Source organism: Pogona vitticeps, chromosome 12 (assembly GCF_051106095.1).
Source record: "Pogona vitticeps strain Pit_001003342236 chromosome 12, PviZW2.1, whole genome shotgun sequence".
Taxonomy (NCBI): Eukaryota; Metazoa; Chordata; class Lepidosauria; order Squamata; family Agamidae; genus Pogona; species Pogona vitticeps.
The window spans coordinates 10769896-10797527 of NC_135794.1; the positions used below are offsets into that span (position 1 = coordinate 10769896).

Below are 27632 nucleotides of genomic sequence, written 5' to 3' on the forward strand. Positions count from 1 at the left end.
ATGGAGGGCCACTTAAAAAAAGGTAGGTGGGGGGGCGGAAGGAGGGCGGGAGGGAGGGGGTTCTTTCAGTCTATCCTCCCAGGGCTTGGCTTCCAGGTCCAGCAGGGGGTTGGATTGGATGGTCTCATCAGCCCTTCCAAGCCCACCATCTTAGGACAGATTTGCCAGACTCTGTTCCTTGCGCCTCTTATTTATTTATTTATTTATTTATTTATTTATTTATTTATTTATTTATTTATTTATTTATTTATTTATTTATTTATTTATTTATTTATTCAATTTATATGCCGCCCACACTACCCAGAGGTCTCTGGGCGGCTTACAACTCTCTTATTGGTAACCACCGATCCCATGTTCTCCCTTTCAGAGCTTCAGCATCAGGTTAGCATCCAGCTGCAGGGCCTGGAAGATGCTGATGTGGCTGCCCAAGATCTCCTCCGCACAGCTGGAGAGAGCAAGACGAAGCTGCTGGTCCCTCTTTTGACCGAAGAGATGCTGAAAGAGGTAAGAGGCAATTTTTCACAATCAACAGCAATTTGTTTGGAAAGTTGTCTTCGGAGTCTTTGGAGCTGCAGAGGAGGGCATCTCGGCAATGGCTTTTATCAATCTTTCCATCGTTCCAGAGGGCAGGTCTGATAGGAGGGGACAGTCTGAAAGGCAGGATCTAACTTTTTTTTTTTTTAAAAAATAACTTTTATGACATCACAAACAGACACACAAAACAAACAAAAACATATACATATGTGCGGGGGTGTTTTCCATACAATCATACAGTGGTGCCTCGCATAGCGATCGCTCTGATTAGCGATGAAATCACTTTGCAACACATTTTTTGCAGTTGCAAAAGAGATTGCTTTGTGATGTTCCCTATGGGGGAATTTCACTTTGCGATGATCGGTTCCCTGCTTCGGGCACCGATCATCGCAAAGCGGTGATTTTTTTAACAGCTGATTGGCAGTATCAAAATGGCCGCTGAGTAAACAAAATGGCCGCCCGCTGTTTTCTGGGATGGATTCCTTGCTCTACAGCCACCAAAAATGGCCGCGCTATGGAGGACCTTCGCTGAACGGTGCGTTTTAAGCCCATAGGAACGCATTAATCGCGTTTTAATGCGTTTCTATGGGCTTTTTAATATCGCATAGCGATGTTTTCGTTTTGCAGCGATTTCGCTGGAACGAATTAACGTCGCAATGCGAGGCACCACTGTATCCAATATGTAGTCTGACTACATAAACCATATTTCCCTACCAAGATATTTAAACCATATTATATTCTAAAACGGAGAATATAATATGGTTTAAATATCTTAATAGGGCAATATGGTTTATGTAGTCAGACTATATATTGGATATGATTGTATGGAAAACACCTTCCCGCATATATGTTTTTGTTTATTTTGTATGTCTGTTTGTGATGCAATAAAAGTTTTTAATATCTGTGTGTGTATACAGTATATAATATGGTTTAAATATCTTAGTAGGGCAATATGGTTTATGTAGTCAGACTATATATTGGATATGGTTGTATGGAAAACACCTTCCCGCATATAGGTTTTTGTTTGTTTCTTATGTCTGTTTGTGATGTAAGAAAAGTTTTTAATATGTGTGTGTGTATATATAATATGGTTTAAATATCTTAGTAGGGCAATATGGTTTATGTAGTCAGACTATATACTGGATATGATTGTATGGAAAACACCTTCCCGCATATAGGTTTTTGTTTGTTTTTTATGTCTGTTTGTGATGTAATAAAAGTTTTTTAATATGTGTGTGTGTGTGTATGTGTATGTATGTGTGTATGTGTATGTATATTTTGTATCAATGCTTCAACTATTAAGTTTAGTAAACACCTTCCTGATTTATAATAATTAACATACATACATTATCTGAAGTATAATCTTACACCTATATTTATCTTTCACTAAGCATTTTCTATTATTATATTTAACATGAAACATTTCAAGTTTAAGAATTATATATTCTTATCTATTACCTATATAGATGAACGTCCAGAGTTGCTAACAATATATCTTAATATAGTTACTTAAGAAAAAATAAATTTGTAGATTCTTTTCTTGCATCCTTATCAATCCAGTTATACATCAGAGTGTCAATGCTTTTGCAATCAAGAAAAATCAGTATTTTAAAGTGAAAAGAAGAGGAAATGATATCTATATGTGGTTGTAGTGGGTTTTTCAGGCTCTTTGACCGTGTTTTGAAGGTTGTTGTTCCTGACGTTTCGCCAGACTCTGTGGCTGGCATCTTCAGAGGACTGGAGTAGGAACTCAGTCCATGCTCTGTTGCTGTTTGCTGGATAGCTGAGCATTTATAGCTGTGGGAACAGCTTTTTGTCCTATTCAGGAGATAGGTTGATGATGGTGATCAGCGTGTTTTTGTTGTGGATGTATTGTTATGATAAGAGGGAGAGATTATCTGTCACTGTGATTGATGGGTATCTTTAGCTGGTCTTTTTTTGTGCAATGACCCCTGGCTCTCGTGGCTGGGTAGAGTTGGTTGACCTTTTGCAGGCTGTATTTTCCAGTGCTGGGAGCCAGGCCTTATTAAGTTTTATAGACTTTCCTCTTCTTTGTTGAAGCTCTGCTGGTGCTTATGGATTTCAGTGGCTTCCCTGTGCAGTCTAACATAAAGCTTGCTGGGGTTGTCCAGTAGTCCAGTGTTTTGAAATAGAATTTCACGCCCGGCTTGTTTTAGGGAATGTTCAGCTACTGCTGATTTTTCCGGTTGCTGTAGTTTGCAGTGTCTCTCATGCTGTTTGAGTCTGGTGTGAAAGCTGCGTTTTGTGGTTCCAATATACAGTGGTGCCTCGCATTACGACATTAATTCATTCCAGCAAAATCGCTGTAGAACGAAAACGTCGTTAAGCAAAATAAAAAAGCCATTGAAATGCATTAAAACCTGGTTAATGCGTTCCAATCGGCTAAGAACTCACCGTCCAGCACAGATCCTCCATAGGGGTGGCCATTTTTGGGTTCCTGTGCAGCGAAAAATGGCTCCTAAACACAGCAGGGAGCCATTTTGAAACCCCGGCGATCAGCTGTTTTGATCATCGGAAAGCGAAAATTGGTTCCTGAAACAGGGAACCGATCATCGCACAACAAAATTCCCACATTCAAAAATCTTGTCATAATGCGGATTCGTCGATAACGGAGCGCCTGTCTTGCGATGCACCACTGTATACCTGTCCACAACGGCAAGGTATCCGGTATATTCCTGCAGTGGTGAGGGGCTTCCTTTTGTCCTTTGCTGACTGTAATATTTGTGGTGTAATATTTGTAGGCTGTGTTTTTTCAAAAGTTTCCCCATGCGGTCCATTACCCCTTTGATGTAAGGCAGAAATACTTTATTTGTGGGTGCCTGTTTTTCCTCTCCAGTTTGGTGTTGTTTTCTTGGTTTCATTCTTGGAATAGTCATTCGCCTGTAGGGCCCAGTTCAGATGGTTGAGTTCGGTGCTGAGAAATGGAGCTTCACAGTTCCCATTTGCACGGTCTACCAGAGTTTTGATTATGCCTCTTTTTTGTCGTGGGTGGTGGTTGGAGTGTTTGTGTAGGTACCGGTCTCTGTGTGTGGGTTTTCTGTGGACCTTGTGTCCCAATAGGAGGCCAGTTTTGTGTATGACCACAACATCTAAGAAAGGGAGCTGGCCCTCTGTTTCTTTTTCCTTGGTGAATTGTATAATTGGGTGGATGCTGTTAAGACAGTTTTGAAATTCTTCCAGTTTTTCTTCACCATGGTTCCAAATTGCGAAGGTGTCATCCATGTATCGGAACCAGACTGTGGGTGTGAAGGGTGCCGAAGCCAGGGCCTTTTTTTCGAAATGTTCCATGTATGGTCAACCCTCGACTTCTGAACGTCCCTAGATACGGATTTTTCGATTTACGAACAGCTCCGTTGGCAAAAATTGGCATCGACTTGCGAACAGAGCTCGACCTAGGAACAAGGTCAAGGCTCTGTTCGCAAGTCAATGCCTTTTTTTTTTTTTTTGCTAACAGAGCCGTTTGTAAATGGCTTCCTGCAAAAAGGCAGGGAGAAAGGGCTGGAACTTCGAATTTCCTGCCCTTTCTCCCTGCCTTTTTGCCTTCAGAGCTCTCACACGGCTCTCTCCGATGTCGGGGGGAAGCCCTTTGAGAGTTCCGAAGCTGCCGATCGCGGCGACGGGGACCACGAGGGAGGTATCCCAGGGCTTGCCTGCCACCATGGGAGACCTCCCTGGGGGTCCCTGCCGCCATGATCTGCGCCTTCAGAGCTCTCAAAGGGCTTCCTCCGATGTTGGGCAGAAAGCCCTTTGAGAGCTCCGAAGGCAAAAATTCGAATTTCCAGCGCTTTCTCCCTGCCTTTTTGCAGGGAGCCATTTATGAACAGCCCCGTAGGCAAAAAAAAAAAAAAAAAAGGCATTGATTTGGAAACAGAGCCTCGACCTTGTTCTCAAAGGGCTTTCCCCCCGAGATCGGAGGAAGCCCTTTGAGACCTCTGAAGCCAAAAAGGCAGGGAGAAAGGCCTGGAAATTCAATTTTCCAGCCCTTTCCCCCTGCTTTTTTGCCTTTTGAAATGCTGGAATGGATTAATTCCATTCCTATGCATTTCAATGGGAAATGGTACTTCGAGTTACGAACTTTTTGACGTACGAATGTCGTTCCAATACGGATTAAGTTTGTAAGTCGAGGTACCACTGTAGGAGTTTGCTATAACTGGGCTGAGGGGGCTCCCCATGGCCACTTCATCTGTCTGTTCATAGAACTTGTTATCCTACTGAAAGTAGGTGGTTGTTAGGCAGTGTTGGAAAAGGGCCTTGATGTCTTCTGGAAAGATCTGCTGGAGGAGTGTCAGTACGTTGCATGGGTGGGGAAATTATTTAGATTTAACTGGGGTGTGGGGTGAGTTGGCTTGTATATTAGACTCTGGCTATGGTGGAATTTCTATGTTGTACTCAGCTGGGGTGTCTGTCTTTTTTTCTTGGGGTGGGGCTATTGCTTATATTGCTTGTTTTGTTAAAGTTGGCTCGGGTTGGGTGTCCTGTTACTCGAAAATACAGGGTGGGGGTCGTTTGCAATGAATGTTTAACAAAATGTTTGTTGTTCTCGGTATTTTTGGTGAAATTGATGGTTTTTTAGAAGTTTTATGTCATATGAGCATTTAAAGATTGTAATACATGGGATATCTAGCAGAGTAAACACCTTGATAATATGGACTAGGTGCACTGTAATGGTTGGGCACTTGAAATGTACAGAGAGTTGAAAATAGATAACAAATGCAGTGATGCCTCGCTTAGCAATTGCTCAATTTAACGATGAAATTGCTTAGCGATGACTTTTTCTGAGCCTTTTTGCGCTTCGTTTAACGATGGTCCCTATGGGCGATTTTCGCTTAGCGATGGTTGGGACCATGCTTCACATAACGATTAAATTTTGGGTCACCTCTTTAGCATAACGATGGTTTAAACAGCCTCATGTTTGCTGTTTTTAAATTTTTTTTTTAAGTTAAAGTTTATGCGTGCTTTTTTACTCTTTCAGCAATGGGGGTGGGGGGGTACCGGACGATAGGAAACGGATGAGGGCAAGCCTGGGGAACAGATTTGTTTTGGTGCTTACTAGTAATATTTAGTCAGTGGTGTAAGACAAAAGATAGTTTAGTTAAAATATTGGCTTTGGGGGGCAGGGTTGGGTTTGGTCGCTGTCTGCCGGAAGGATTGTGCACGCTGGGCCATTTGACCAGCACTTCTAGCCAGGGTCGGATCATGGAATCAATCCAGAGTTTAGGAAAGTTAGTATCTTTTTCTGAAGATGACAGTTCTGAGAAACCCCCAGTCGCCCTCGTTACCAGCCCGGCTGGATGGGAGATTCTGGCCACGGACAGCCAAAACTTTCCTGACCTCTGGATTCATTGGTTCCCCGAAAGCCTGTCCCCCATTTCAAGTTTGCAAGGGGATAAAGAAGGAAGTAATGATGCCTCAACCTGATCTGCTTGTTTAGGGAGCTCCGGAGGAACGCAGCAAGAGAGCCAGTGACCTCCTTCTGTCTTTGGCCAAAGGCCACTTCCATGAGGTCATGGGATACCTCCAGAACATCTTAAAGGAGGTGGACACGCCACCCCACCCCATGCTGCTGAAGACCCTGGAGAACTTCAGCTCTCGCTACGGTCTGCACCTCTCGAGTTTTTCTTCCATGGTTGTGGGTTTTGATGTCCTCCTTTCCCAGATGGCTTGCGGGGAGGGGGATTGGGGGAGGACTAGTGAACTGAAGAAGCTGGACCAAAGGTGCCAAATTCATGAGACCTCCATTAAAATTAGAAGTGGGAAGGGACCCCCTTTTCCCCAACTGCACAATGTCCGACTAATTGCAGGAAAGCCCACCCTTTCCCCAGTGTTCCTTGTTTGTTCTTGAATCCCTGGTAGAGGGTGGTGTCTTTTCTGCCAGACCCCCTCGCCTTGCTGTTTTCCCTGCTTCTACCTTGGGTCTCAAAAAAGACTCGCCCAAGCTTGCCCCGGAGTGATGTTGACACTGAGCTGTAGCAGAAAGCGGCTACAGCGTGATCCTCCTCCTCCTCAGAAGGCCCGTTGCCTTCCCTCGAAGGAGTGTTTGGGTTGTGCCTCTTAAGCTTCCTGCTGGGCTTCACTACCCTGTTTGATTTCTTCCCCATCACATCTTGATGGAAATGAATGAGTAGATCATGGTGTGGGTCTTTTTCTCCTTTTGCAGCTCTCCGGACCGTCCCCTACATCATTACCAGCTTCCTTTACCTTCAGGTCATCCTGATCCTTGACCTGGGAAGCCGAGAGAAGGTGGCCATCTGTTCTGGTGAGTGGGAAAGCGGATCTCTTCCTCGGGAGTTGGCCTAAGAGTCCTCCCCATTCCTATCCGTCTGACGGCCTTTCTAGACGGAGCCCCTCTTCTCCTTAAAGTACAGACTTCTGTGCCGAGGTCATTGGCATATTCCCCACCATCCCATCTTCCCGTCTTCTTCCCGTCTTGCGTTTCCCGGTGACTTTCCTGAGACTTGCTCCAGCTTTTGAAGAGACAAACGGCTTTCTTCAAGGGCAGAGAAATGGATTGTTCAGTTTAACCCCAAGTGTTAGAAGGGGAGGAGACCAAAAGCAACACATGAGGTGCAAGGGGCAAGTAGAGCAGGTCGAGCGAGGGTTCTGCAAAAGAAAGCCAAGCGGGTTTGGGAAAGGAGCAATGGGGAAGGATCCGGTCCATTTCCCCTAAGGGTCAAACCCTGTCCGCCTGCTAGAAGCTCCATGTCTCTGACCCCAGGGAAGGTCCTCAGGGGTCAGGCTTTCACCTTCGTCCTCTTCTTTCACAGCTGTGGAGAAAATGTGTGTCTCCGTCGCCCACTATTATAAGAACTGGAGGCTGTGCCACTACCCTCGGGAGGCGGAGTCCAGCTTTTGCCGTCCCCTCCTGTCCATCTACCAGCGGCTGAGTGGATACTGGCAGCAGGAGGAGGACAGAAATGTAAGCAAACTCATTTTTATTTCAATTTGGGTGAGTTTCCGGTTGTATCAGGTAGAAGGAGTCGTGCCAGCCTGGGAGAGGGGAGTCTTTTTTCGGTCTTGCTGCTCCCTGCACAGGAAGAGGCTCGTGTCTCTGACACGAAAGGGCTTCCCTTGCCTTGGCTCTGGTCAGGAAGGGCCAAGGAAGGGGGAGCAGTGCCTTCCCTCTGACTCAAAGCCAATCGGGAGGGAAGGCGAGACGTAGTGCCCTCACTCGGAATAGTTGCTGGGGAAGGAGCTGCAATACAAAGATTCCTCTTCCATTGGGCAGAGGGGGGGCAACCTTGATTCTCCCCTCCCAGTGATGCCTTGCAAAAAAAGAATGAAAAAGATACACAGCCCCTCTTTTGCTCCTGTGTTGGTCATCGTGAAGCGTCCGGATGATGGGCTGCTTTGCCCGGTGACTGCACAGCTGGGAAGAATCCTGTCTGTCCAGAGTGCCGGGATCTTACAGTCACCATTGGTTTCTGACGAAGGCCAGCCAAGCTTGTCCTGGCTTGAGATGAGATTCCTTCTCCTCTGGGGATGGATCCGTTTCCCTGCATTGATTGAGGGACCGAACCCTAAGGAGGTTCTTTGCATTTCTCTCTCTTGCAGGTGAGCGAGGCGGCTTTGAAGGCTCGGTGGCCAATGTTGGCCGTTCTCGTTCGGTACCAGCCACAGCAGGACGAAATACTAAGGAAGTTCCCGGATGTCATCAAGGAGAGCAGGATGGTGGATGCTCCCCTCATGGCCAAAGTAAATGGATAGTCATGGGGGAGGCGGGAAGACATTGTTTGGAGATGTGTGCGCTCGGGAGGATGATGGCACAGAGGTGCTCTCCAGGGTCTCCCTGCTTGGGCTTGTCTTGGATCACCAAAGCCAGGCCATCCCTTAAGCTGGCAGAGGCAGCCCTACAGAGGAGAGTGGAGACGCCGGGATTTTTGGGGTTGAGGGGGCAGTGAAACGGCTCCAGACCTAGGAAGACGTTTACAGGCCCTGAGCGCCAAGAGTTGCGCACGAGGCACCATAAAGAGCACCACTGTTGCTGGGTGGGAGATTCAAAAGATGGTAGTCCAACCCCCCCTCCTGAAAGCCTTTCTGAGCTCTGGGAGAACAGGAAGGGCCCCCTTAGGAAGGGCCCCCTTGCAGGCTTCTCTGGGGCCTTGACCACTGTCCTGCCCAGGAAGCGGTCCTGCTGCTCTTCAGCCCCGGGGGCTCAATTTGCATGGCTGAGAAAAGGCACACCACCAAACAGACACTGACTTCTCTCCCCCCCCCCACCGCCCGTGTTTTCTTTTTAGGGACTTTATCTGTTCCTGGAGGGCTGCGTGGACTGTCATCCCCCAAACCTCAAGAAGGTCTTCCGGACTCTTGAAAAGTCCACGTTCAGCAAGGTAAGTTAGAGAAGGCTCTGATGGTGATCCCTCCCACCCAAAACGGAAGCCCCCGTTGGTTTCTCTCCACATGCCCCAGGGGTGGGGTGCTAGAAAGATATCATAAGAGTGGCATCACTAGGCTACACTGCCCAGAATCCTCCAGCTGACACAGGGATGCGGAACAGTCTTCACCCCATCCCAGAGCAGCCTGAAAATCATCCCACTCCCCAAGAGCTTTGCTGCTCTCCCTTCTGGTGATCTGGAGATCTCTCCAGCCTCTTTCACGTCATGGAGAGGAAGGGTGGATCCCATCGCCACAAGGAGAACGTCATGAGCTGAGATGAAGACGAGGGCCTAGAGACGTGGGTGCAAGGCAGAAAGGTCTCTCTGGCTTTCCAAGCCAGGAGTAAAAGCAAAGTCTTGCAACCCGACACAGACAAAGGGTGAGGCCCAAACATTGAGGGGATTCAGAGAAAACCATGCAGTCCGGATGGAAAGTGGTTTCCATGCCCAACCAAAAAGAAATTTACATTTTTTGGACTATAGTAAAAAAGACCATTCTGGCTGTGTGATGTTAGCTCTATAATCCACAAGAAAGAGGAGGAGGAGGAGGAGGGAGGGAGGGAGGGAGGAAAAAGAAAAGCATACAAAAAAAATAATAATAATTGTCCAAACTCTGGCAATAACGAATCCCTGTCGGGGCCCCAGTGAAATTGCCAGGGAGTCCAAACAGGAGCCACAGCCAGGAGACATCTGCACGACCTGAGTCTGCTCAACAGAGAGAGTAAAGGCCGAGAGAAGGAGGTTCCAGTCCTCAGAAAGGTTCCCTGGCAGGAAGCAGGCCCTGGTCTTGCAGAAGGAATGGCTGGTGGGACCAGCAGCTCTCCTCCCAAGGCGCTTTTAGGGGCTTCCGGATCCCGCCTCAAATGGGGTTTCTTCAGCACGGGAGGCAGGCTCGGGAGGCAAGCGACGAGATGACTTTCCTCCCTTTTTTTGCCAGGCGAGGGAAGCGACCCTGTTCTTCCTGAAGGAGCTCCTGAGCTCCCCGAAGGTCGAGGGATGTCTGGAATGGGAGATGGTCACCTACCTCTTCCGTCAGGTCGCCGTTCGTACCAGTCAAGGGGTATGTCAGCGCGAAAGAGCCCCGAGAGATCCTTCCTCTGGCAGGGACGAGGCGACTCGGGGATCTCTTCCAAGCCCATCGGGAGGCCTCTCTGGGCCTGCCTGTCTCGTGAGCGCCTGCCTCCTGCCATTCCAAAAGACGTTTCCCAAGCTCTGGGCTCTAGTAGGCGTCCCATCATCCCTCCATCATCAGGAGTGCACTGGTTGGAAACGTTGTGCAGGGGTGGGTGTGCAGTCGAGCCCCTCTTGGAATCGGCTGGGTGGGGAAGAGGCCGTCCCATCTGTGTGTGTGTTTGTGTGTCCGAGTCCCTCCTTTTCGTTCCAGCCTTGGCTGGGTTGCACCTTGGCACAGGGGCACCTCCTCCAGGTGCTGCCACCACCGTCTGGCTCAAACACTTCCGAGGTGCGCAAGCTTTGTGCTTGTGGCACTCCCCGTGGGTGAAGGGGCGCTTTTTGGGAGACGGTTCTGGTTTCCTGACCTTGCTGTTTCTGTGGTTCTTGTGTGTCTGTGTACGGCAGGTCAGAGACAGTGCCAGAGGCCTGATGCCAAGGGAAGCCGATGTCCAGGACTTGTCCATCGAGGTCCTGGAGCACGTCAACACTTCGGCCACCGGGATGTTTAAAGTGAGTGGCTTGGGTGGATTTGCCCTTTAGAAGACCGGAGGAGTTTCACCCCTCTTCCTAATCGGGGTGAGGTCAGGCGGGGAGAGAGCTGGCATTTTAGCCTGGGGGGGCGCTTTATTTCCCAGCAGTCCTACGACACTCGGGGAAGAGAACGCCAGCCTGGCCCCAATCTGTGATGCCGAGCTACTCCAGACGGAGGCTGGGCTCTGATTCTCTGACGGTCTCCTCTCTCCTCTTGGCAGGCTCTGTGGCCGAAGCTGTTATCCTTCTTGCTTCCTCCGGAATACACGCCAGCACTGACCCCGCTCTGCAGATGCCTGAAGGAGTTGGCCGTCCTTCGGCCGGAAGGATCCGTCCTCTTCCTGGGATCCTGCAGAGGAGGTCAGTTGGTCAGTGGGTTGGTTGGATACCAAAGGCAGTCCCCTGGGCTTGAACTGTGCATGGCTGGGTGGGATTGGCACTCACCTCTCTTCCCATGGGAAGGAATGGATCCCTCTCTCCTTTGGAGAGGTCATGCCTCGCTGAAGAGGTCTCGGGTGGGTGGGGAGCCTTCCAGGGGCCAATGTCAGACATATGTCCCAGGAAAACCCAGGCCAGAGCACCCCCAGAGGGGCCAGAGATCAATGTGATAAGATGCAAGGCAGGGCCTCTGGGCTTGAAGGAGACTCGCCGTTCCTTGAGCCCGGAGGGAAGGGGAATCCTCCTATTTCTCAGTGAAAGCTCGGGCCAAGGGGAGTCCAGGGCGCTCCAGAAAGGAGCAGGCCCACCTCCGCCCCCCCCCCAGACCTCCATGTCCTTTTGTGGCTTTCCGAAGGAGCCCGGTCCGTTGCTGGAAGGATCCTAGTGACTAGACCTGGGAAGGAGATGAGGAACATCGAGAAACCTTTCCATGATTCCAGAGCTTGCATCACTAACGTCCTCCCCCCCCCGACCCCTGTTCTTCTCCTTTTAGTAAAGCTTCCAAGTCCGCAAGAAGTCTTCGGACGGCTTCTGGTGAGCAGTGCTTAGAAAAAGCATCTACGTTTTTGTCTTGGGGGGTGGGTGGGAGGAGAGTATGGAGGTGAAAGGTCCTCTCAGTTCCTTGACCTCCCATTTCCCAGAGTGTGTTGTGGCTTCTCGGTGCAGGGATTCCAAAAGAGAGGTATTGCAGAAACCTCTTCGGCCCAGTACGCTGGCTGGGGAGCTGAGTGGGAGAGCTTTCTGGCGGGAGGGCCTGAGGGGGTGAGATGCACTCCATGCTGAGCCTGCTTCGGAGAAGCTCCAGCCCGTGGGGCCTTGGGCAAGCTGCAGGTGCACCTCCTCTGCCAGGGCCTGGCGAGGCGCCTCTGAGTGCTGTGTCCCTTGGACACCCTGGAAAGGGTGGCCAGATGTCCATATTTGCTTGACTGCACACCTTCTTTGTATTATTACTTCTAGTGGTTCTTTCCAGAGTTTGGAAAGCTGCTTTCGCAAAAAGCCATTCACCCCAGATCCTCCCTGGAAGGTGAACAAGCAGGTCATCCCGTGGCAAAGTGCTCCCCCTCCCCCCCCTTTGAAAGGAGATGTCGTTGCCTTCTTCATTGCAGAAAATTAGGAAAAGGAGGGCTAACGAGAAATGTAGGAAGAAAGGAACTCCCCGAAGGATGGGAAAGTTCCTTCCGCTGCAATATTGTTAGCTGGCTTCATGACAACCCAGGGAGAGGCAAAATGCAGCCCTCAGCCCTGCTGGGGCCAACCAGCTCCCCCGCTTGTGTAAAAAACTGAAAACGCAACAACCAAAGGGGCCACGAGAGGGAACTAGAGAAGACGTCCCGGTCTTGTTCTGGTCTCTCAGTGAGGAAACCACCCACTTGCTTTTTTGGGGGGCAGTTTTCTGTGGGATGGTGTCATCTAGTGGAAGGGCTCTCCCGTCCAAATCCAGCGGAGAGACCCAGAATCCTAAGGAAAGCATAAGTTAGGATAGTGCCTGAGTAATGCTAGGCACTACTCTGGGCAGTTTATGTTAAAAACAATAAATAGAACATCATCTAAAAGCAACGCATCTCATATAAAGCAAGGAAATCAAAACCATCCGTACCTCAGCTCATCAATCAGACTAACCAGGCGATGGCACGAAGGGTGGCCTCGTTGCCACCAGAGCCTAACGAGAGGATGCCCTCCAAGGCTTCAGGGAGCAGCCTTGCTTTGAGCATCCTCTTCAAGGCCGGGATGTTGCCCAGCGCAGGATCACACCCCCCCGGATAGGAAATGGACCGAGCAGAGAAGGCGCCAACGGGTCCCTGGGACCCCCCTCCTCTCGGGAGGGCGATTGCCTGCCTATTTCCAGCAGAGGAACTGCTCCTGAATCTGAGCCGCTGGCAGTCAGAGATGGACGGGTGAGTCCTGGCTTCTCCTTCGGGGGCCCTCCTTTCTCATGTCTCCTCTCCTGCCTACAGGTATTGTCCTCCTCCGGGAGCCAAAGAGGCTTCTGGGCCCTCCAGCTTCTGCACGCCCTGCGAGCTGACATCCACGAGGCCATCGTTCATCTGTGGGCGCAGCAAATCCCAGCGCTTTGGGAGTATTGCCGGGCAGGTAGGTCGCCCGATGGGTGCCTGACAGGAGGATTCATGGTGAAATGCTTTCCCGCCCCCCCGGCCCCTCTCAAAATCTTAAAAGTGCTGCGCTTCACTTTGCAAGCTACCAGAGGAATAGCGCTGTCTTCCAGAAGGCCCCTCGATCTTGCTTCCATTTGTCTAAAGTTCCTGACATTTGTTTTATCCGTTCACCTGATTTTGGATTTTTTCCTGGACGAATTCAGGAGCACCTAGCAATCCAAAAGTAGGTTTGCCTTTTCAGACCTTTTGCCCCAGTTCTGAAGTGCTTCCCTAGACAGCCCCCCCCTCCCAGGGACATACACGAAGCAGGCGGACCTCTATATAGGTTCTGGCAGGCATGGGTGGCTTAAAGTCTCTGAGCAGTTTTCAAATTCATAAAGGAAACAGTAAGGAAATAGTTATGTTACTTTTGTAACATACATTCATTTTCTATTTGTATTTTTACATGGATTCTATTAATATGTCAGAGAACTTTAGTCATTTTGGTGATGTCGGAACATTGTAATTCTCTCTCTCTCTATATATAGAGTCTATATGTAAAGATCACGATGTTTACTAATAGGGTACACACAAAAACAGGTCACAGACAATAAAAACAGGACTGATTTTCCTACCATTTGGTACTTGAAAGATTGTGAAAAATGTCTGCACCTTGTGCATGACACACCTAGAGTGTGAAAGTCATGTGTTCCAAGTGATGATGTTGACCATCCTCGGCTAGTTTGAGGGATAGTAAGGAAATGTTATTCTTGTGAAATAGCACCACAATTGGTAAACAGCATTACTTTTGCCTCCTTTTTTCACATGTAGCCAATTATATTTAGAGATGCCTTTCAAAATCCTGCCTGGGGGTCTCTAAGAGGGAGGTTTTTGCCTATTTTTAAGAGTACGTTAGTAGGACGTTCCTCTTTAAACAGTGAGGGATGACCAACAGATTCCATTTCAAGAAGTCATGGCTCAAGTACTACTCTTGAAAAATACGGTCCCAAACTCTACACCACCCCCACACCCACCCACACCCGTCCCAATTGAGTTGGTACAACAATGTCCTCTTTTCCTTCCAGAAGGCACCAGAGGAAGCCAACCTGAGTGGCAGCAGAAGCTTCTGCAGGTGAGGTTCTGCTCTTCTTCGACCAGGAACTGGCTGGAGGGAGAAGAGGGATCTCTTCGACAGACCAGGCTGGGGGTTGGGGGGTGGTCTCCATTAGCCTGAGGTCAAAAAGGAAGAGCCTGTGAAGTCAGATATCCTGGGTAGCAAATGGGAAGAAGGACAGACAGGTGTAGACGACGTAGGACACAGCGGAGAACCGTCCTCCCCCAGTGTTTGACTCGGAGACCAAGCTGGTCCATTTTGGCTCTCCGGTTTGGCAGCCTATTGGCTTTAGACTAGGTGAAGAGAGTGCTTAGCCCCTTTTCCCCTCAGCTCCGGTGGGAAGTCATAGTCTCCATTTCTTTAAGAAGTGATTTTCCAAGGACATTTTTAAGGCATTTGGGCAGGGGAAAGGGCAGGAGTGGAGTCTTAGGAGCAGACGTCGAGGCCCTCGTGAACCAAATGTCTGGATTCATTCATGCTCTCCTCCTTAGTTCCTGAGGAGGTCCCTGAAGACCATGGAGGACGACAGGTGGACCAAGAACCTGATCTTAGCCCTGGAAGATCAGATGGGCAGCTATGCGGACGGGTCCCTTGAAAAGGTTTGTTCCCCCGTTTCTCGTAAAAACTGCAGTCCTGTGGCCCCTCAGCTTCTCCCCCGAGTGTGGAAAGCTGCTGCAACCTGGGGGAGACCTCAGTCCCTCTCAGCCAACATTCGTCCAAAGCAGCTGCTGCAGAACATAGTGGCGGAAATCCTGTTGCTTCGCCTAGGAAGTCGCCCTGGTGGAGGCCCCTTGAATGGGCGGGGGTGGGATGGGTCAACGCCTCCCTCAGGATTCTGTTGCTTCAGTGGGCCTTCTCGAGGGCCACTTTCCACACCAAGCAACCGGATTTCGGCCGGAGTTGTCCAGCCTCTGCTGGACGGCCTCCAGTGAAGGACCGCCGACCCAAAGATCTAGACAGGTGTCCGATTGTTTGACTGAAACCTCCCCCCCGGTCTACCCCTCCTTCTCTTTCAGAGCATCCTCTATCAAGTCCTGGGCTTGTCACTGGCCTGTTGCGCGGACCACACGTACGTCCTGCACTGGCTGGAGCGTTTGATTGAGAACGCCAATTATTTGGAAGCAGCCGAGAAAGAGGTGAGTCTCTAGCGATTCAGGGCAGCCTTCAGAGTTCTGTACCCACCTGGCGTCTCTTTTGTCCTTTGGGGGGGGGGACGGTGGCGGCTTCTTAATAGATGGACGCCCTGCTCTTCAACCAAGAAGGTTTTTCTACCTCTCTTAAGTTGAAACCCTCCACAACATTGCAAGGGAGTGAAGAGCACCTGGCTGTGCTAGGATGCCACAGAGTCAGGAACATGACGGTGTGCTAGGGGTGGTCTTCTCTCCCTTCCAAACGGGGAGATCTAATCCAGTTTCTATAATGGCTCACAGATCAAGTCTCAGAAACTGGGCAGGGGCAAACATGGAGATCCTTCTCCACCGAAGCATAAGCGGCTTCTCTGGTCGAGTCATTTCTCACAGAAGCATCCCTTCTCCAATCTTTCTCTCTCTCTCGGTCCCCTCTCCCCCCACCCCCCCTTACAGAAAGTTGCCGAAATCCTTTCCTTTGCTGCGATGGACCATTTAGATCTGACCCTGGCCACCTTGGACGACTGCAGAGCTGGCATGGATCTCAAGATGGGGCTGTCTGCCCTCCTCACCCACCATAAGGTAAGCCAGTGGACGGGGCCAGCAGGTCGATGCCAACTTTAAAGTAAGCCACCCTGGATTCAACAGGATCTAAAACTGGAGCCTGAGCCTCCTCTGATGCCAGCCATTCATCACATTCCATGGGATCGCTGGCTGCAGAATGAGGAGGTTTGCTCAACTGATGGGATTTACCTAAGTGTTGACATACGACTCAGCAGTGCATTCCGTGGCTGAATTCCTGTTGGGCAGCTCCACCTGCACCTGGGGATGACATCATCCTCATTGGTGGCAAATCCCTGCTCATTATGAGCCCATTGCTGCTGCTTGATGGCAATTTCAGGGTGCAGAACCCCAAAATTGCCAAGAGAAGCCTGTCACCAAGCGGCATCTTCTGCGGTCGATTTGTGCACAGAATCATTGTGCCTGCGGAGCTGCTCAACAGGATTTCAGCCCCTGGGCTTCTGCAGATGAGACAGGTGGAGTGCTGGATTGTTTCCAACACCCAAAAACTGAAGTTAAGCATACAATCCTGAAGCATTTTTAATGGTGGAAAGTCAGTCCGCCTTCCCCCACTCACCCCCAGATCACAGGACATAAGTAATTTGATAAAACCAAATCAATCCTGCTGCCCTGGCGATCAAAGAAGGGACAGAAGAGGGAAACGGGCAGAGAGAGACAGACAGACAGACAAACAGATAAGGTAGCAGCTGCCACCTTGCCAAAACACCCCTTTCTGTTGCCTACTTAGGATTACAAGACTGGCAGGCGAGGGCACCTCCTTAAGACCCTGATCCTGGCCTACAGCCGGGTTGCCATCCGGGCCCCCAAAGAGTTCCTGTTGAAGAGCGGGGAGGCAGAGATCCTGAAAAAAGTCCTCAACCTTTACAGGATGAGCTTCCAGGTAAGAAGTAGAAGGGGGTCGGAGGGTTGGATTCTGGTGAAATGGGGCACGGAGGGAGCAGGTCGCTGTGGGGAGGGGTGGGAATGGAAGAGAGGGAGTTCACTGTACTCCAGAAACCAGCCAAAGTGACCTGCCCTAAAATTCAGGTGCCACATTGCAGCTTGTGTGTCTCAGGGTGCTGCCATTAGCCTTTTCTTGCCTCACTGAGAACTGAAGCAGATGAGACGCTTAGCTCCTATTCAGAAGTGGTGCTCCTCAAGTGGTAAAAGATGTCTGGTTGCCATAGTAGCTGACTTCCCTCACCTTCATCCCCTGCATTTTGTAGGTTTTGTTTCATGAGTGGGCACTTTCAGTGCTCATCTTGGATTGTCTAGGCATCGGGCTCTGAGGAAATCTCTTTCTGGGAGCCAAAACAAAGAGAAAGAACGAATGAGAGAGAGAGAGAGAGAGAGAGAATTGATCTCTCTCTTAAATGCCTGTCTCAATCCCGAAATCTCACTTCCCTCCTTCCTAGCAAGGAAGAGGTGACATCTGCCAAGAAGCATTCAGTTTTGGGCTTTTTCCATTCAGAACCGTTCAAGAAAAATCCAGACCATTGAGGGGGAAACCCCTCTGATGATTCTGCGCCATTTGCATAGCAAAGCCGTTTATCCCCTGGCCCAAGGCCTGTGTCCTTAACATTTTAAACAATAAATTTAAAAAAGGCCAGCTGCCTTTCTAGGCTTGTGCAAAGAGGTCAGTTTCTCCATTTTATTTTTCAGGTCCTGGGAGTCAAAATTGAGAGCCAGGTAAGCTGTCGCAGATCTGAGGGTGTGATCGGGCACCTCCGTGTCCGGATTTTTCCCCTTGAAGTGGAAGCAGGATGGAGGGCCCCTGCTAGGGCCCCTATTCATATGTGGCATTTCCCCTAGTGGAATCTCTTGTCCTACTATGATGATGATGATGATGATGATCAACTCCTTCCCCCACTTGAGGAATCCTAGAGAGATGAACGGGGGGGGGGGGGGGAGGGCTTGCTATTGTTGTTGCCCTGTCCAGTCGCTTCTGGATGGCAGCCCTCGTGCCGCTTCCAGAGGGTGGGAGACGTTCACACCAAGCTCACCCTGGAATCCTGGAATCCCGGAGTTGGGAGGCCATCGAGTCCAACCCTCTGCTCGAGGCAGGAATCCGAATCCAAGCAGATCCGACCGAGGGTTGTCCAGTTGGCTCTTGAAGGCCTCCAGGGTTGACTCCCGCTCGCGAGTTCCCAGGGCCAGGCCGCGATCTGAGCCCAGTTCCAAACTCAACTGGCTATAGCATGCTGGCTCTCGGAAGGCGGCAGGACTGCGAAAGGATCCTCACACGATCAACCCTTTGAGGAGGCTTCTTTCTTGAGGTGGAGGGACCCGAGAGAAATCAGCTGGATAGGCCGACAGAATTCCTTAAAAGGGGTTCCTTCCCACCCCCGTGGAATTCGTGTCTGCTCACTGCAATTTCTGTGGCTGGTGGTTTCGCAGAGTTTTGAACGAAATCCTTCCTGACTTTGGGCGAGGCTCTTTGAACCCCATCCTTCTCTCGGGTTTGATCTTTTCTGAGAGAGATTCACCATCGTTCGAGGCGAATCTGGTGGGGAGGCAAGAGGAAGCCTTCTCAGGGGCTGCCCCCAGGTTCATGATCTCCCTGCTGAGGGAAGTTAAACAAGCAGATTGTAGACATACATTTGGTACCAGTACCAAAGGAGGAGGATGATGACCACTGGTTTCTTTTAGGCAAGACAGGACACCCACCTGAAGCTGATCTTCTGCGAGAGCGTCGCCAGCATCTGCAAAGCCATCTCTGAAGCCCAGGACGGGAACTTCCAGCTGGGCTGCAAAAAAGAGCTCTTGGAGGCTTTGTTGGTAAGCAACGTGGGGGGTGGGGGGTGGGACACCCGAAGGGTCCGGTGGGGTTCCCAGAAAGCCCAGAAGAGGGAGGGGGCGTCTCTTCAGACCCGGGGGGGGTCTTCCTCATGGCACAAAGGAGACTTTTGGAAGCTCCGCCAGGGAGACCCTTCTTGGAGGGCTTCCACCACGAGAGCCCCACCCGCTCTTTGGGGAGGGGTCTCCTTGGGAGCAAAGCGTCCAGCCGGCAGCTCTGCTCAGAACGGTTGTTGCCCCAACACCTCGGGGAATGGCTGTCCGTGGAAAAGACGGGACTCCCCCTCAGGAAAGCACCTTCAACCCCCTTCCGGGCGATTTTAGAAAGCATTTTGGTCGTATCCTCTGTTGAGTGGATGAAACCCTCATCTCTCCTCCCCCTCCTTCTTGTTTCTCCTTCTTCTTTCCTCCTTCCATCACCACCACCACCACCACCACCACCACCACCACGGGGGTCTTCAGGCCTTTCTTGGGACGGAGCGCCTCGAAAACTTGAGAAGCTCCCTTCTCCCAGCAACCATCTCGGCCTTAGTCTCCCTGAGGTAAGTTATCGATAGGCAACGGAGAGGCCAGCTGGGCTAGGGAGGCCTCCCTCAGGCAGCAACTGGTGTGGGGCGGGGGCGGCTCTTCGATGTGACAGGGGGGCTCCCCTGTCAGTGCGTTTGGTTGACGGGCACGAGACGGGCAGGGAAGTGAGGCTGCCAGCTGGCTTCAAGGCCACAGGGTTTCCCTCCAGAGACACAGTCCTCCAAAGCTGCTGTCCTTGCCCTGCCCACTCGCCAATGATTATACAGAGGCAGAGGCAGTCTGATTTCTTGTCACGATGCTCTCATATGTAGATCAGAATGAGAAAGAGCCAGCCTGAGATTTGGGCTGCCTTTCTGCCTGGGACCTTTGTAAACCTCTCTCTGGATTCTCAATCTACCTTCCTTCTGCTAGCCACCTCCAGCCGCGCCTGCCAGTGGAAGCTCTCCGGGAAATGCTGGACGGAGTCATCAAGAGTCTCTTTCTCCTCCCTCCCCTGGAACGTCTTAAAAGGATAGCTTATGATGAACAGGATGCGTCCAACATCGAGGTATGTCAGGCAGGTTTTCTTCTAGGTCTTCCTTTTTAATGTCTGATGGGAGCTTTCCCAAAACATCCTATTGCATAGGAGGATGCAATATAGAAGAGGATAGAAGGCTGAAACGTCGCTTTGCTTTTTTTTTTTTAACCGCATGGGCCTCTTAAACATCCTAATGTCGTTGTGCGGTCAATGTCTGTTTGTTTCCACTCTTTGCTGGGCCTCGCTTTGCCCACCCCCTGGTTTATGAGGAGCCCATGGCGTCAGGGGAACGGTGTAGCTCTCGGGCCTCACTCCCTGGGTTGTCCTTTCAGCTCATGTACACCAGATCCGTTGAGGCCATGGGGAAACTCTTCGAGGTCCTCGTTACAGAAGAGCCAACCTCAGAGAGGATTGATGTCATGTTCCAGGTAAGCATAAACCCAAAAGGAAATCCCCTGGATTGGCATTTACATTCAGTATTGCAGAAACTTTGCCAATTTCATGGTCAAACTATACATTGAGGATAATCTGTAATTACCATATTGTCCGAATTGTCCCCATCAGATCATTTCAGTATTTATATAGGATCAAACTAGATCTGACACGCAGCTGTCCATCTTTCTCTGGAGGGCCTCCAGTGTCGGAGCACTCGGCCGGCTCCTTGGTTCCATCGTTCAACAGGAATCTGGTTTCCTGTCCCTTGAGTCCATCATCCCCTTACGTGCTGATGCGCTTTGGCATGACTGAGAACCCCTCCTGCCCCTCCTCGGTGTGACCACCTCTCGGCCTTCTTTCCTCGAGGTTAACCATGCCCAGTTTCTTCCGTCTTTCCTCACAGGGCTTGGTTTTCGGTCCCCGGATCACCCTCGTGGCCCTCCTCTCCACCTGTCCCAGCCAGTCTGCATCGCCCAGACTGATCTCTCAGACACGAAAGCTTTCCTCAAGAGCGAAGTGATGTTGCCTCTTAGAACGGCCGAGCCGGAAGGGAGGCCTAAGTCTGGGCCCTCCTCGAGGAGGCCGAGTGGGGAATCGAACTCCCCACCTCTCACTTTCACAGCCAGAGCCCTGAACCCCTGAGCTCTCCGGGAGTGCTCGAAGGAGGGATGATCCACAACATGTAGATCGGGGGGGGAGCCTTCCCTCTCTCTCACCGTTTCCACATTTCACCCACCGGGCCATGAATGACCAGCTGTGTTTGGCAGCCAGATGGGCTACGTGGCTCCCATCTGGCTGAGGGATATCTCAAGGAAAAGCAGGATATGTTTGTAAAATGAGAAAGGTTTGCCCCTCAGAGAGGTCTCATAAACGGGTCTGTGTTCTTGCTTGGCCTCCAGCTGATCGAGCCCTGGTTCCTGGAGTGTGAGGGGAGCCGAGAGAGGGCCCTGCAGGCCAGCTTCCAGGTTCTGGCTCCCTTCCAGGCCAGCTTTCGTCTTCCGGTGAGTCCTCCTCCTCTTCCTCCCGCCTCCTCCTCCTCCTCTTGCTGGCCGACCAGAAGACCCTGTGGGAAGAGTCCCGATATTCAGGAAGGCTCCCCGGAAAGAGGCAAAACTCTCCCTCTCCTTGGCGTCTTTGGACTTGGGCTCCATGACTTTAGACCAGCCTTTCCCAGCCCGGGGGCTTCTCTAGAATAAGGATTTCATCTTCTCCTGCGTGGGCTCTGCCATCGGATCAGATGGGACAAGCATGAGAGAACTCAGCTTGAGTGTGTCTATAGAAGGGAATGCCTTTCGTTCGAAGGGTAGAGGCCATTTCTGCTCTGCTGATGTGGTGATATGCACGTCCATCTGGTTCCCTTCCATCCGACGCCCATCAGGCTTCATGCCTTTGGTCTTGGGGTGGGGTGGGTGTGCATTTTCGGAGTGAAGGAAATCATTGATGGTGTCCAAGAAACGAGCAATGAATGGTTTCCTTCTCAATCAGCACCAAAGAGCAGAAGTGACTTTGCAGAACAGACGTCTCAGAGGAGACGAGAGTCTGGCGACCGCCCTGGGTCTCCACTAGGACTGTCTTCTCCTCGATTGACACTCACTCCCCTCCCGGTAGCACCTCCCACAGCAGGGGCTGTACAGCCAGGTGGGCTCACCTTGGACCCGGGCTGGCTGTGGCTTTCCTCCCCGCTTCTCTTCCCACCTATGCCAGCCTGATGTGTCCCAAGCCTGGACAAGAAGGCGGCCCCAAGGGCTGAGGGCAGGCCTGATCCAGAGCTCCTCTCCCCTCTGGGACGATGCAGACGAGCTTGCTCGGTTTGGGGACTGGCCTTCCAAAGGCAAGGAGGGTTCCCTTGGAAGTTGGCTTTCACAAACACAGGAAGGCCACCTCCTTCGCCTCTTGGCAAGATGAACATGCGATTCCCGTCAATGACCAGGCTCTCTGTAAGGTCTGTTTCAGGCCTCCAAGAATCCCTTCTGCTGCAGATCTTGGAGGAGAGGTTGGTTCTGCAAATCCTCAGGCCTTCCAAGGCCATTTCAATCGGTTTTATTCTCTTCTTGGTAGGACGGAGAGAATTTCAAAGGCTACGGTTTCGCGGTATCCTTCTTAGCCCCTTACATCCTGGAGAACTCCATCGCATGCCGGCAGTGGGCAGCCAAGTGTATCAACTGCCTTATTCATATTCAAGGTGAGAATGTTGGGGGGGGGGAGATGGGATCAAGGGCTTCAAGGCCAATCAATGGGTGCCTTCACTCTGTGACTGCTAGTGTTCTTGGAGTGACCCTGTCTGGAGGTGAACCTGGACGGATGTAGGACCCCAGGAAACCTCTTTCCAGCTGAGATGGACCCCACTTACAAATGGACAAGGGAATTATCCTCAGGGGAGGCAGAAGGTGCTCCTTCAAGGTGTCAGATCCCAAGGATGAAAAACGCTGCCCGTTCGAGGTGGCTTCATCCCCAAGCCTGCAAATCAGGGCTTAGAAAATGACGAGGATGACTTTCAAACAATTTGGTTTAGCCATTAGATGACACCAAAAATCCCAGGTTGACCCATGTTAGTTTTAACAATGAGGGACCCTGTGGGTGTGAATTCCACTTTGAGCCCTTTTTGGTTCTTTCCAGTGACGTTTTATGTGTCACCAATTCATGACTTTAGGAGTCCAAAACCAAAGGAAAGAGAGAGGTGGCCGGACAAGGCAGGGAAGCAGTGGCGGACAGTGGGAAGGGAAGGGGCAGGCTGGGGTGGGGTGACATGGAGTAGGAAGTTTGTTAAATCGGGCAAAATCAGTGGATTCCGAAAACTTTGGGTCCTCCAGTTTAGAGGACCCCGAACCAACCCGAACTAGCAAGTCAGCCATTTTTTTTCCTGGTCTGCTTCTCTGTTTGTTCCTTTCTTTAGTCAACATTCCCTTCCCAGATTTGTGACCCTGACTTTCAGTTAATATTGTGGCCCACATTTTGGTTCCCTTTTGTCATACATTCTTTAACTATTTCATCTTGCGTTTTGAATTCTGGTAGATAACGATACCACATTTTAATCCGTTTTTCCCTTACATTCAGAAGTAACTTATGCGGTTTTCCTTACAAAAACCGACTGCTTTATCGCTTGTACATCTTGAGTCTCTTTGTGTTTTTGCCCACCAATCAAGTATTGTGCCTTGTTCTTCTAGTTCTTCCCTTACTCTCACACTTAAGGCCGCTTTTAACAAACCTCTAAATCTCAATAGAGTTTCTTTTTCCCCATTAATGTGGGTTGTGTGAATGCTACTGTGGGTGAGACCCATTCAGGAACTTTCTGGTCCTTTTCTTCCCGGATCTTGGTCCATACCCAGTTTAAAGCTTTCCTTATCAGATGGTTCTTCAGTGGTTTATCGTCTTTTGCTTTTTGATACCATAGGAAGGTGGTGCCATCCTAGATTTAAATCATTCACCCTCTTTTCTTTCCAGGCGGATCGAGAATCACGGAGGCGGAAGAAAAAGAGGTGACGTCTGCCCTCTGTGATCTCCAGGCAGAAGTCCCCACCGATCTGTCTGGGGCTTGGGCCAGACTGGCTAAGGTGATTCCCTTGATCGGGTGGGAATCTCCCGAGCGCCTGGGTCACATCCACCTCCCGAATCGGTTGGAGTCCTGTTTTCTCAGCGAGCCGAGTCAGTGGCCAGGCTCATTGGCAGTGCCTTCATCTCTGAGATGAGGTCCCTGGGTATGAAATCCGGGTGGCCTGAGCCGTCCTGTGTCCTCGCGGAGAGGCTCCAGTCCTTGTCCAACTCCAAGCCCACATTGGGGCCTTTCCAGTTCTCTAGGGGAACCTGCTGGAGTCCACGGGGAAGTGCCAAGGCCGCCTTGTTTTGGAAGAAAGAGCAAGATGCAGAGAATTCCTGCAATCCCTGGGCAAAATCCTTGGGCAGGACTCTTTGGAAAAGCATAGATCTGCCCATCCTTGGTCTGGCAGGAAATCTCACTGGTGAAGGAGAAGGTCTGAGCTACAGAAAAAAAGCCTGTCCTTTCTTTTTTTGGCAGGTGGTCAGCATCCATCTCGCGAAGGATCAGCTGTTGGACTTCACCGAAGCCATCCTGGAAGACCTTGTGTCAGGGATTCCCAGCTATGCCAGGGCTGCTGGTTACTGGTTGCTCGCCAACCTCCAAAACCACGGGGAGGCCATGAAGAGCAAGGTAGCCATTTGCCAGGAACCCTCCTTTTCTCCAGGCAGGAGATGCAGAAGTCAGAAAGAGATCTCCACCTGCATCTTTTCAGCTTTGCCCAAAGGATGCTGAACTTCCTTTTGTAAACTTCTGCCCTTCTGCAGAATCCAGAATTTCTCAGCCAGCAGAGCCATGGCCCCCTCGGGTGGGGGATTCTGGGTGCTGTAGTCCAAAAAAGGCCCTTTTCGTCTCCTATTCATTCCCGTTGTTTTCTCTAGGTTGGGCCTTCATCTGGACAAAGGGGTCTTGGGACGACCTTTCTGGCCACGTCCAGACGTGGGCCCAGCTCTATAAACCACGTGGGCTGTCACCTCAACCCGGGGGGGGGCAGCGGCAAGGGGGCGCCGCTGTGGTCGTGAGCTCACTGGAGGCCCCAATAGATGGGCTTCCGTTCCAAGTCACTTCAGCCAAGCTAAGACTTGCTCAAACAAGAACGGTGTCCTTTCAGGGAGGGAAGAGTAATCTTGTCCTTCGGATTGCTAAATAGAATAATAAAGAAATAAAACCATTCTTCACTGAAGCATTGCTTTTATGATGAAATAATCCGGAGGATTAGCTTTACAAGAGCAAATCTGAGCCAGGGATCCCCGTCTTGCTCCTTCCAGGTGCCCGAGCTCCTCGATACTTTCTGCAGCCGCCTGCCGATCGTCACTCAGGGAGGCATGGAGGAGGTCCCTCTGGAGGCGGTCTGCATCATGGCCCGCTCCCACCTGGACACAGTCTTGGGCCACCTCCTCCGCCGAAGCCTCCCCTTGGACAGGTGGGTGCTGGGGGGAAAAGACGGCTTTCTGTCCTTGGGGGAAGAGGCTTCTTTCTTCTCGGTCAGGCCCCGGTCCCTTAACTGGGGCGCTGAGATCGAAAGGACGGATGCAGTCCTGGTGGGAGACCCCACGCAAGGTTTCTCCTTGCCCTGTGAGAAATTGGTTTCTCACTGCCGGGCGTTGCCAACCCACCAGGGGCTTCTTGCGCCCAAGCTGCTGGTTCTGAAGGCCAATTCCAGGCTCAGGCCATCTCTGCAACTCCCACCTTCTCTCCTTATAGCGAGACTGGCAAGCTGTGGAGGTCTTTCGATCGAGACCCATCCCTGGCTGTGAGAGTCCTGGCCAAGCTGACGTCGTGTGTGAACCAGCCCTCCATCCTCGGATCAACAACCAGCTCTAGCATTGATGAAAGCGGGGACTATGCGGAGGAAGAACCTCTCAAAGTACGCTCCAAGGGACATGGGATGGCCCATCCTTTTAGACCACGTTGGGAAAACCGTCTCAGCTGTTCTGCTCTGAGAGCGGCTGAAATGGGTGGCTCCAAGGAGGCCAGAACCCTTGCCTTGGGGAGGAGGGGAGGATCTGAGACCCGCAGTAACACCTGGTCTCTCTTTCCCCCCCCATCCTCTGTTCCCTTCCTCTTCCTCCCCTCTGCAGGCCACCTGTGCGATCTTTGAGGTCCTCTCAGGACTGCCCTCTGAGGTGGATCTCCAGAAGGTGTTCCCGGAGCTCCTGTTCACCCTCCTGTGGCAGGTCAGCCAAACCCTGGGGCAGAAGATGCCCCCGTGTGAGGGTCGCCGCAGGCTGTTCCTGAGGGAGCAGCACCTGACACCAGGGAACCCTTGCAGGTAACGTCCCCTCCCTTGGGCAGGCTTGGGAAACCTGCAAGCCTGAGGGGAGGGTTTTTTTTGGGGGGGCAGAGGCAGTCTTTCTGCATGGGGGAAGCGTGCCCACGTCTTACGTGCAGCAAGGAATGGCCCCATCCCATGAACCTCTGCCCGGGTCCCCTTCTGGGCAGAAGGCGGCATCCTCTCCCGGCCGCGTGGAGGTCTTTGCCAGCCCTGCTCCTGGAATTTCCCCGCTTCTTCTTCTTCTTCTTCTTCTTCTTCTTCTTCTTCTTCTTCTTCTTCTTCTTCTTCTTCTTCTTCTTCTTCTTCTTCTTCTTCTTCTTCTTCGGAGGGGGGGGGGCGATTCTGAGGCCCTCTCTGGGTCCTTTCCTTCTGCAGCCTCTCTGTGGACACCCTGAAGGCTCTGGTCGTGAAGGGGACACCAATTGCATCCCAGGAGGAGATCAAGAAGGCAGACTTCTGGGCCTTACTCGGGGATCCCTGGACCCACCCTGAGGGCCTTTGCCAGTTGACCAAGTAAGTGACTTATGAATAGCCGAAGGAGAGGAAAGGGCTCTGGGGCTGGTGAGATTCTGGGAGGTGGAGCCCAGGAGACGCAGGTTGTCTTTCCCTGCGATGGCTGGTCGTCCAGGTGGCTGTAGAATGGCCTCCAGCCTGGATCATCGGCCACAGTGGATCATGAGAAGCAAAGGAGGGAGAGTGGGGTTGCCCCACGTCTGGCGTAGGGGCTTCCCAAGAAGCATCCCTAGTCCCCTGTGGGAAACGGAGTCCTGCCATTTCCCCTCCTGCTCCCCTGATGAAAGAAAGGCAGGGGTGGTGGCACCCCCAGAAGCTCATCCCATCCAAGGTGCTCCCCACCTCCCCTCCTTCTCCCTCTGTTGGGAAATCGAAACCTGGAGGGAGGGAGGGAGGGAGGGAAGGAGAAGGGAAGGGAAGGGAAGGGAAGGGAAGGGAAGGAAGGAAAGGAAGGAAGGAAGGAAGGAAGGAAGGAAGGAAGGAAGGAAGGAAGGAAGGAAGGAAGGAAGGAAGGAAGGAAGGAAGGAAGGAAGGAAGGAAGGAAGGAAAGGAGGAAGAAGGAAAGAGAAGGAAATGAATGGAAGCAAGCAAGCAAGCTCGTTCTTTGTTCATTGGCTTTCAGCTTCTACTCCTCTTTTTCATTCTGTTGGTACTTGTGCTCAGGTGAGAGGTGTAGCGAGGAGGAAGAATGAGTTTAATTGAAGTCAATAGATTTTGTGTTCCTTTGGGTTCTCCAGGTCTGCTCATGCTCTGGCTCATAAATATGGAGGGTTACAGTTCTTCATCTCCTGCTGTTCAGCTCTACTGGTCTCCCTGCCTCTATGTCTGCCAAAATCCGTTTTCTCCCTCCCATTCTCGCACTTGTGGGGCGCTTTTCATGCACGCATCCGGCCACCCTTCCTGCATTCCAGGACGACCTGCACCCATAACTCCTCCCACGGAGGGCAACCTCTCCCTGCCTCAAGTCCAATTGGCCCGGCTCCTTCCCTGGGCAGCAGTTGTGGAAGCTGGTCTTCTCCTTGACGGTTCCCTTGTTCATCCTCTCTCCCAGGTGCTTGCTGGAGAACGG

At 51.2% G+C, this 27632-nt stretch overlaps 1 protein-coding gene across 1 annotated transcript; it reads left to right on the plus strand.

Moving 5' to 3' along the window:
* On the plus strand, positions 1-27450 carry LOC144584618 (maestro heat-like repeat-containing protein family member 2B). Its single transcript, XM_078381056.1, has 29 exons — positions 1-22; positions 368-504; positions 4102-4189; positions 6045-6152; positions 6713-6811; positions 7271-7332; positions 8107-8247; positions 8793-8885; positions 9868-9990; positions 10434-10613; positions 10856-10994; positions 11566-11606; positions 13028-13163; positions 14251-14297; positions 14771-14878; positions 15296-15415; positions 15863-15988; positions 16716-16868; positions 17630-17656; positions 18617-18745; positions 20009-20236; positions 21143-21244; positions 22302-22425; positions 23685-23794; positions 24256-24408; positions 25044-25198; positions 25480-25642; positions 25857-26047; positions 26426-27450. Exons 1-29 carry the CDS (start codon positions 1-3, stop codon positions 26565-26567), a joined length of 3447 nt encoding a protein of 1148 aa, XP_078237182.1. The 3' UTR covers positions 26568-27450.
* The last annotated feature ends 182 nt before the right edge of the window (positions 27451-27632 follow it).

Coding starts and splice junctions, on each gene's coding strand:
- LOC144584618 (XM_078381056.1), top strand. CDS start 1: ATGGAGGGCCACTTAAAAAAAG. Junction 11,607..13,027: donor AAGTCTTCGGACGGCTTCTG/GTGAGCAGTGCT, acceptor TCCTGCCTACAG/GTATTGTCCTCCTCCGGGAG. Junction 24,409..25,043: donor GGGAGGCCATGAAGAGCAAG/GTAGCCATTTGC, acceptor TGCTCCTTCCAG/GTGCCCGAGCTCCTCGATAC.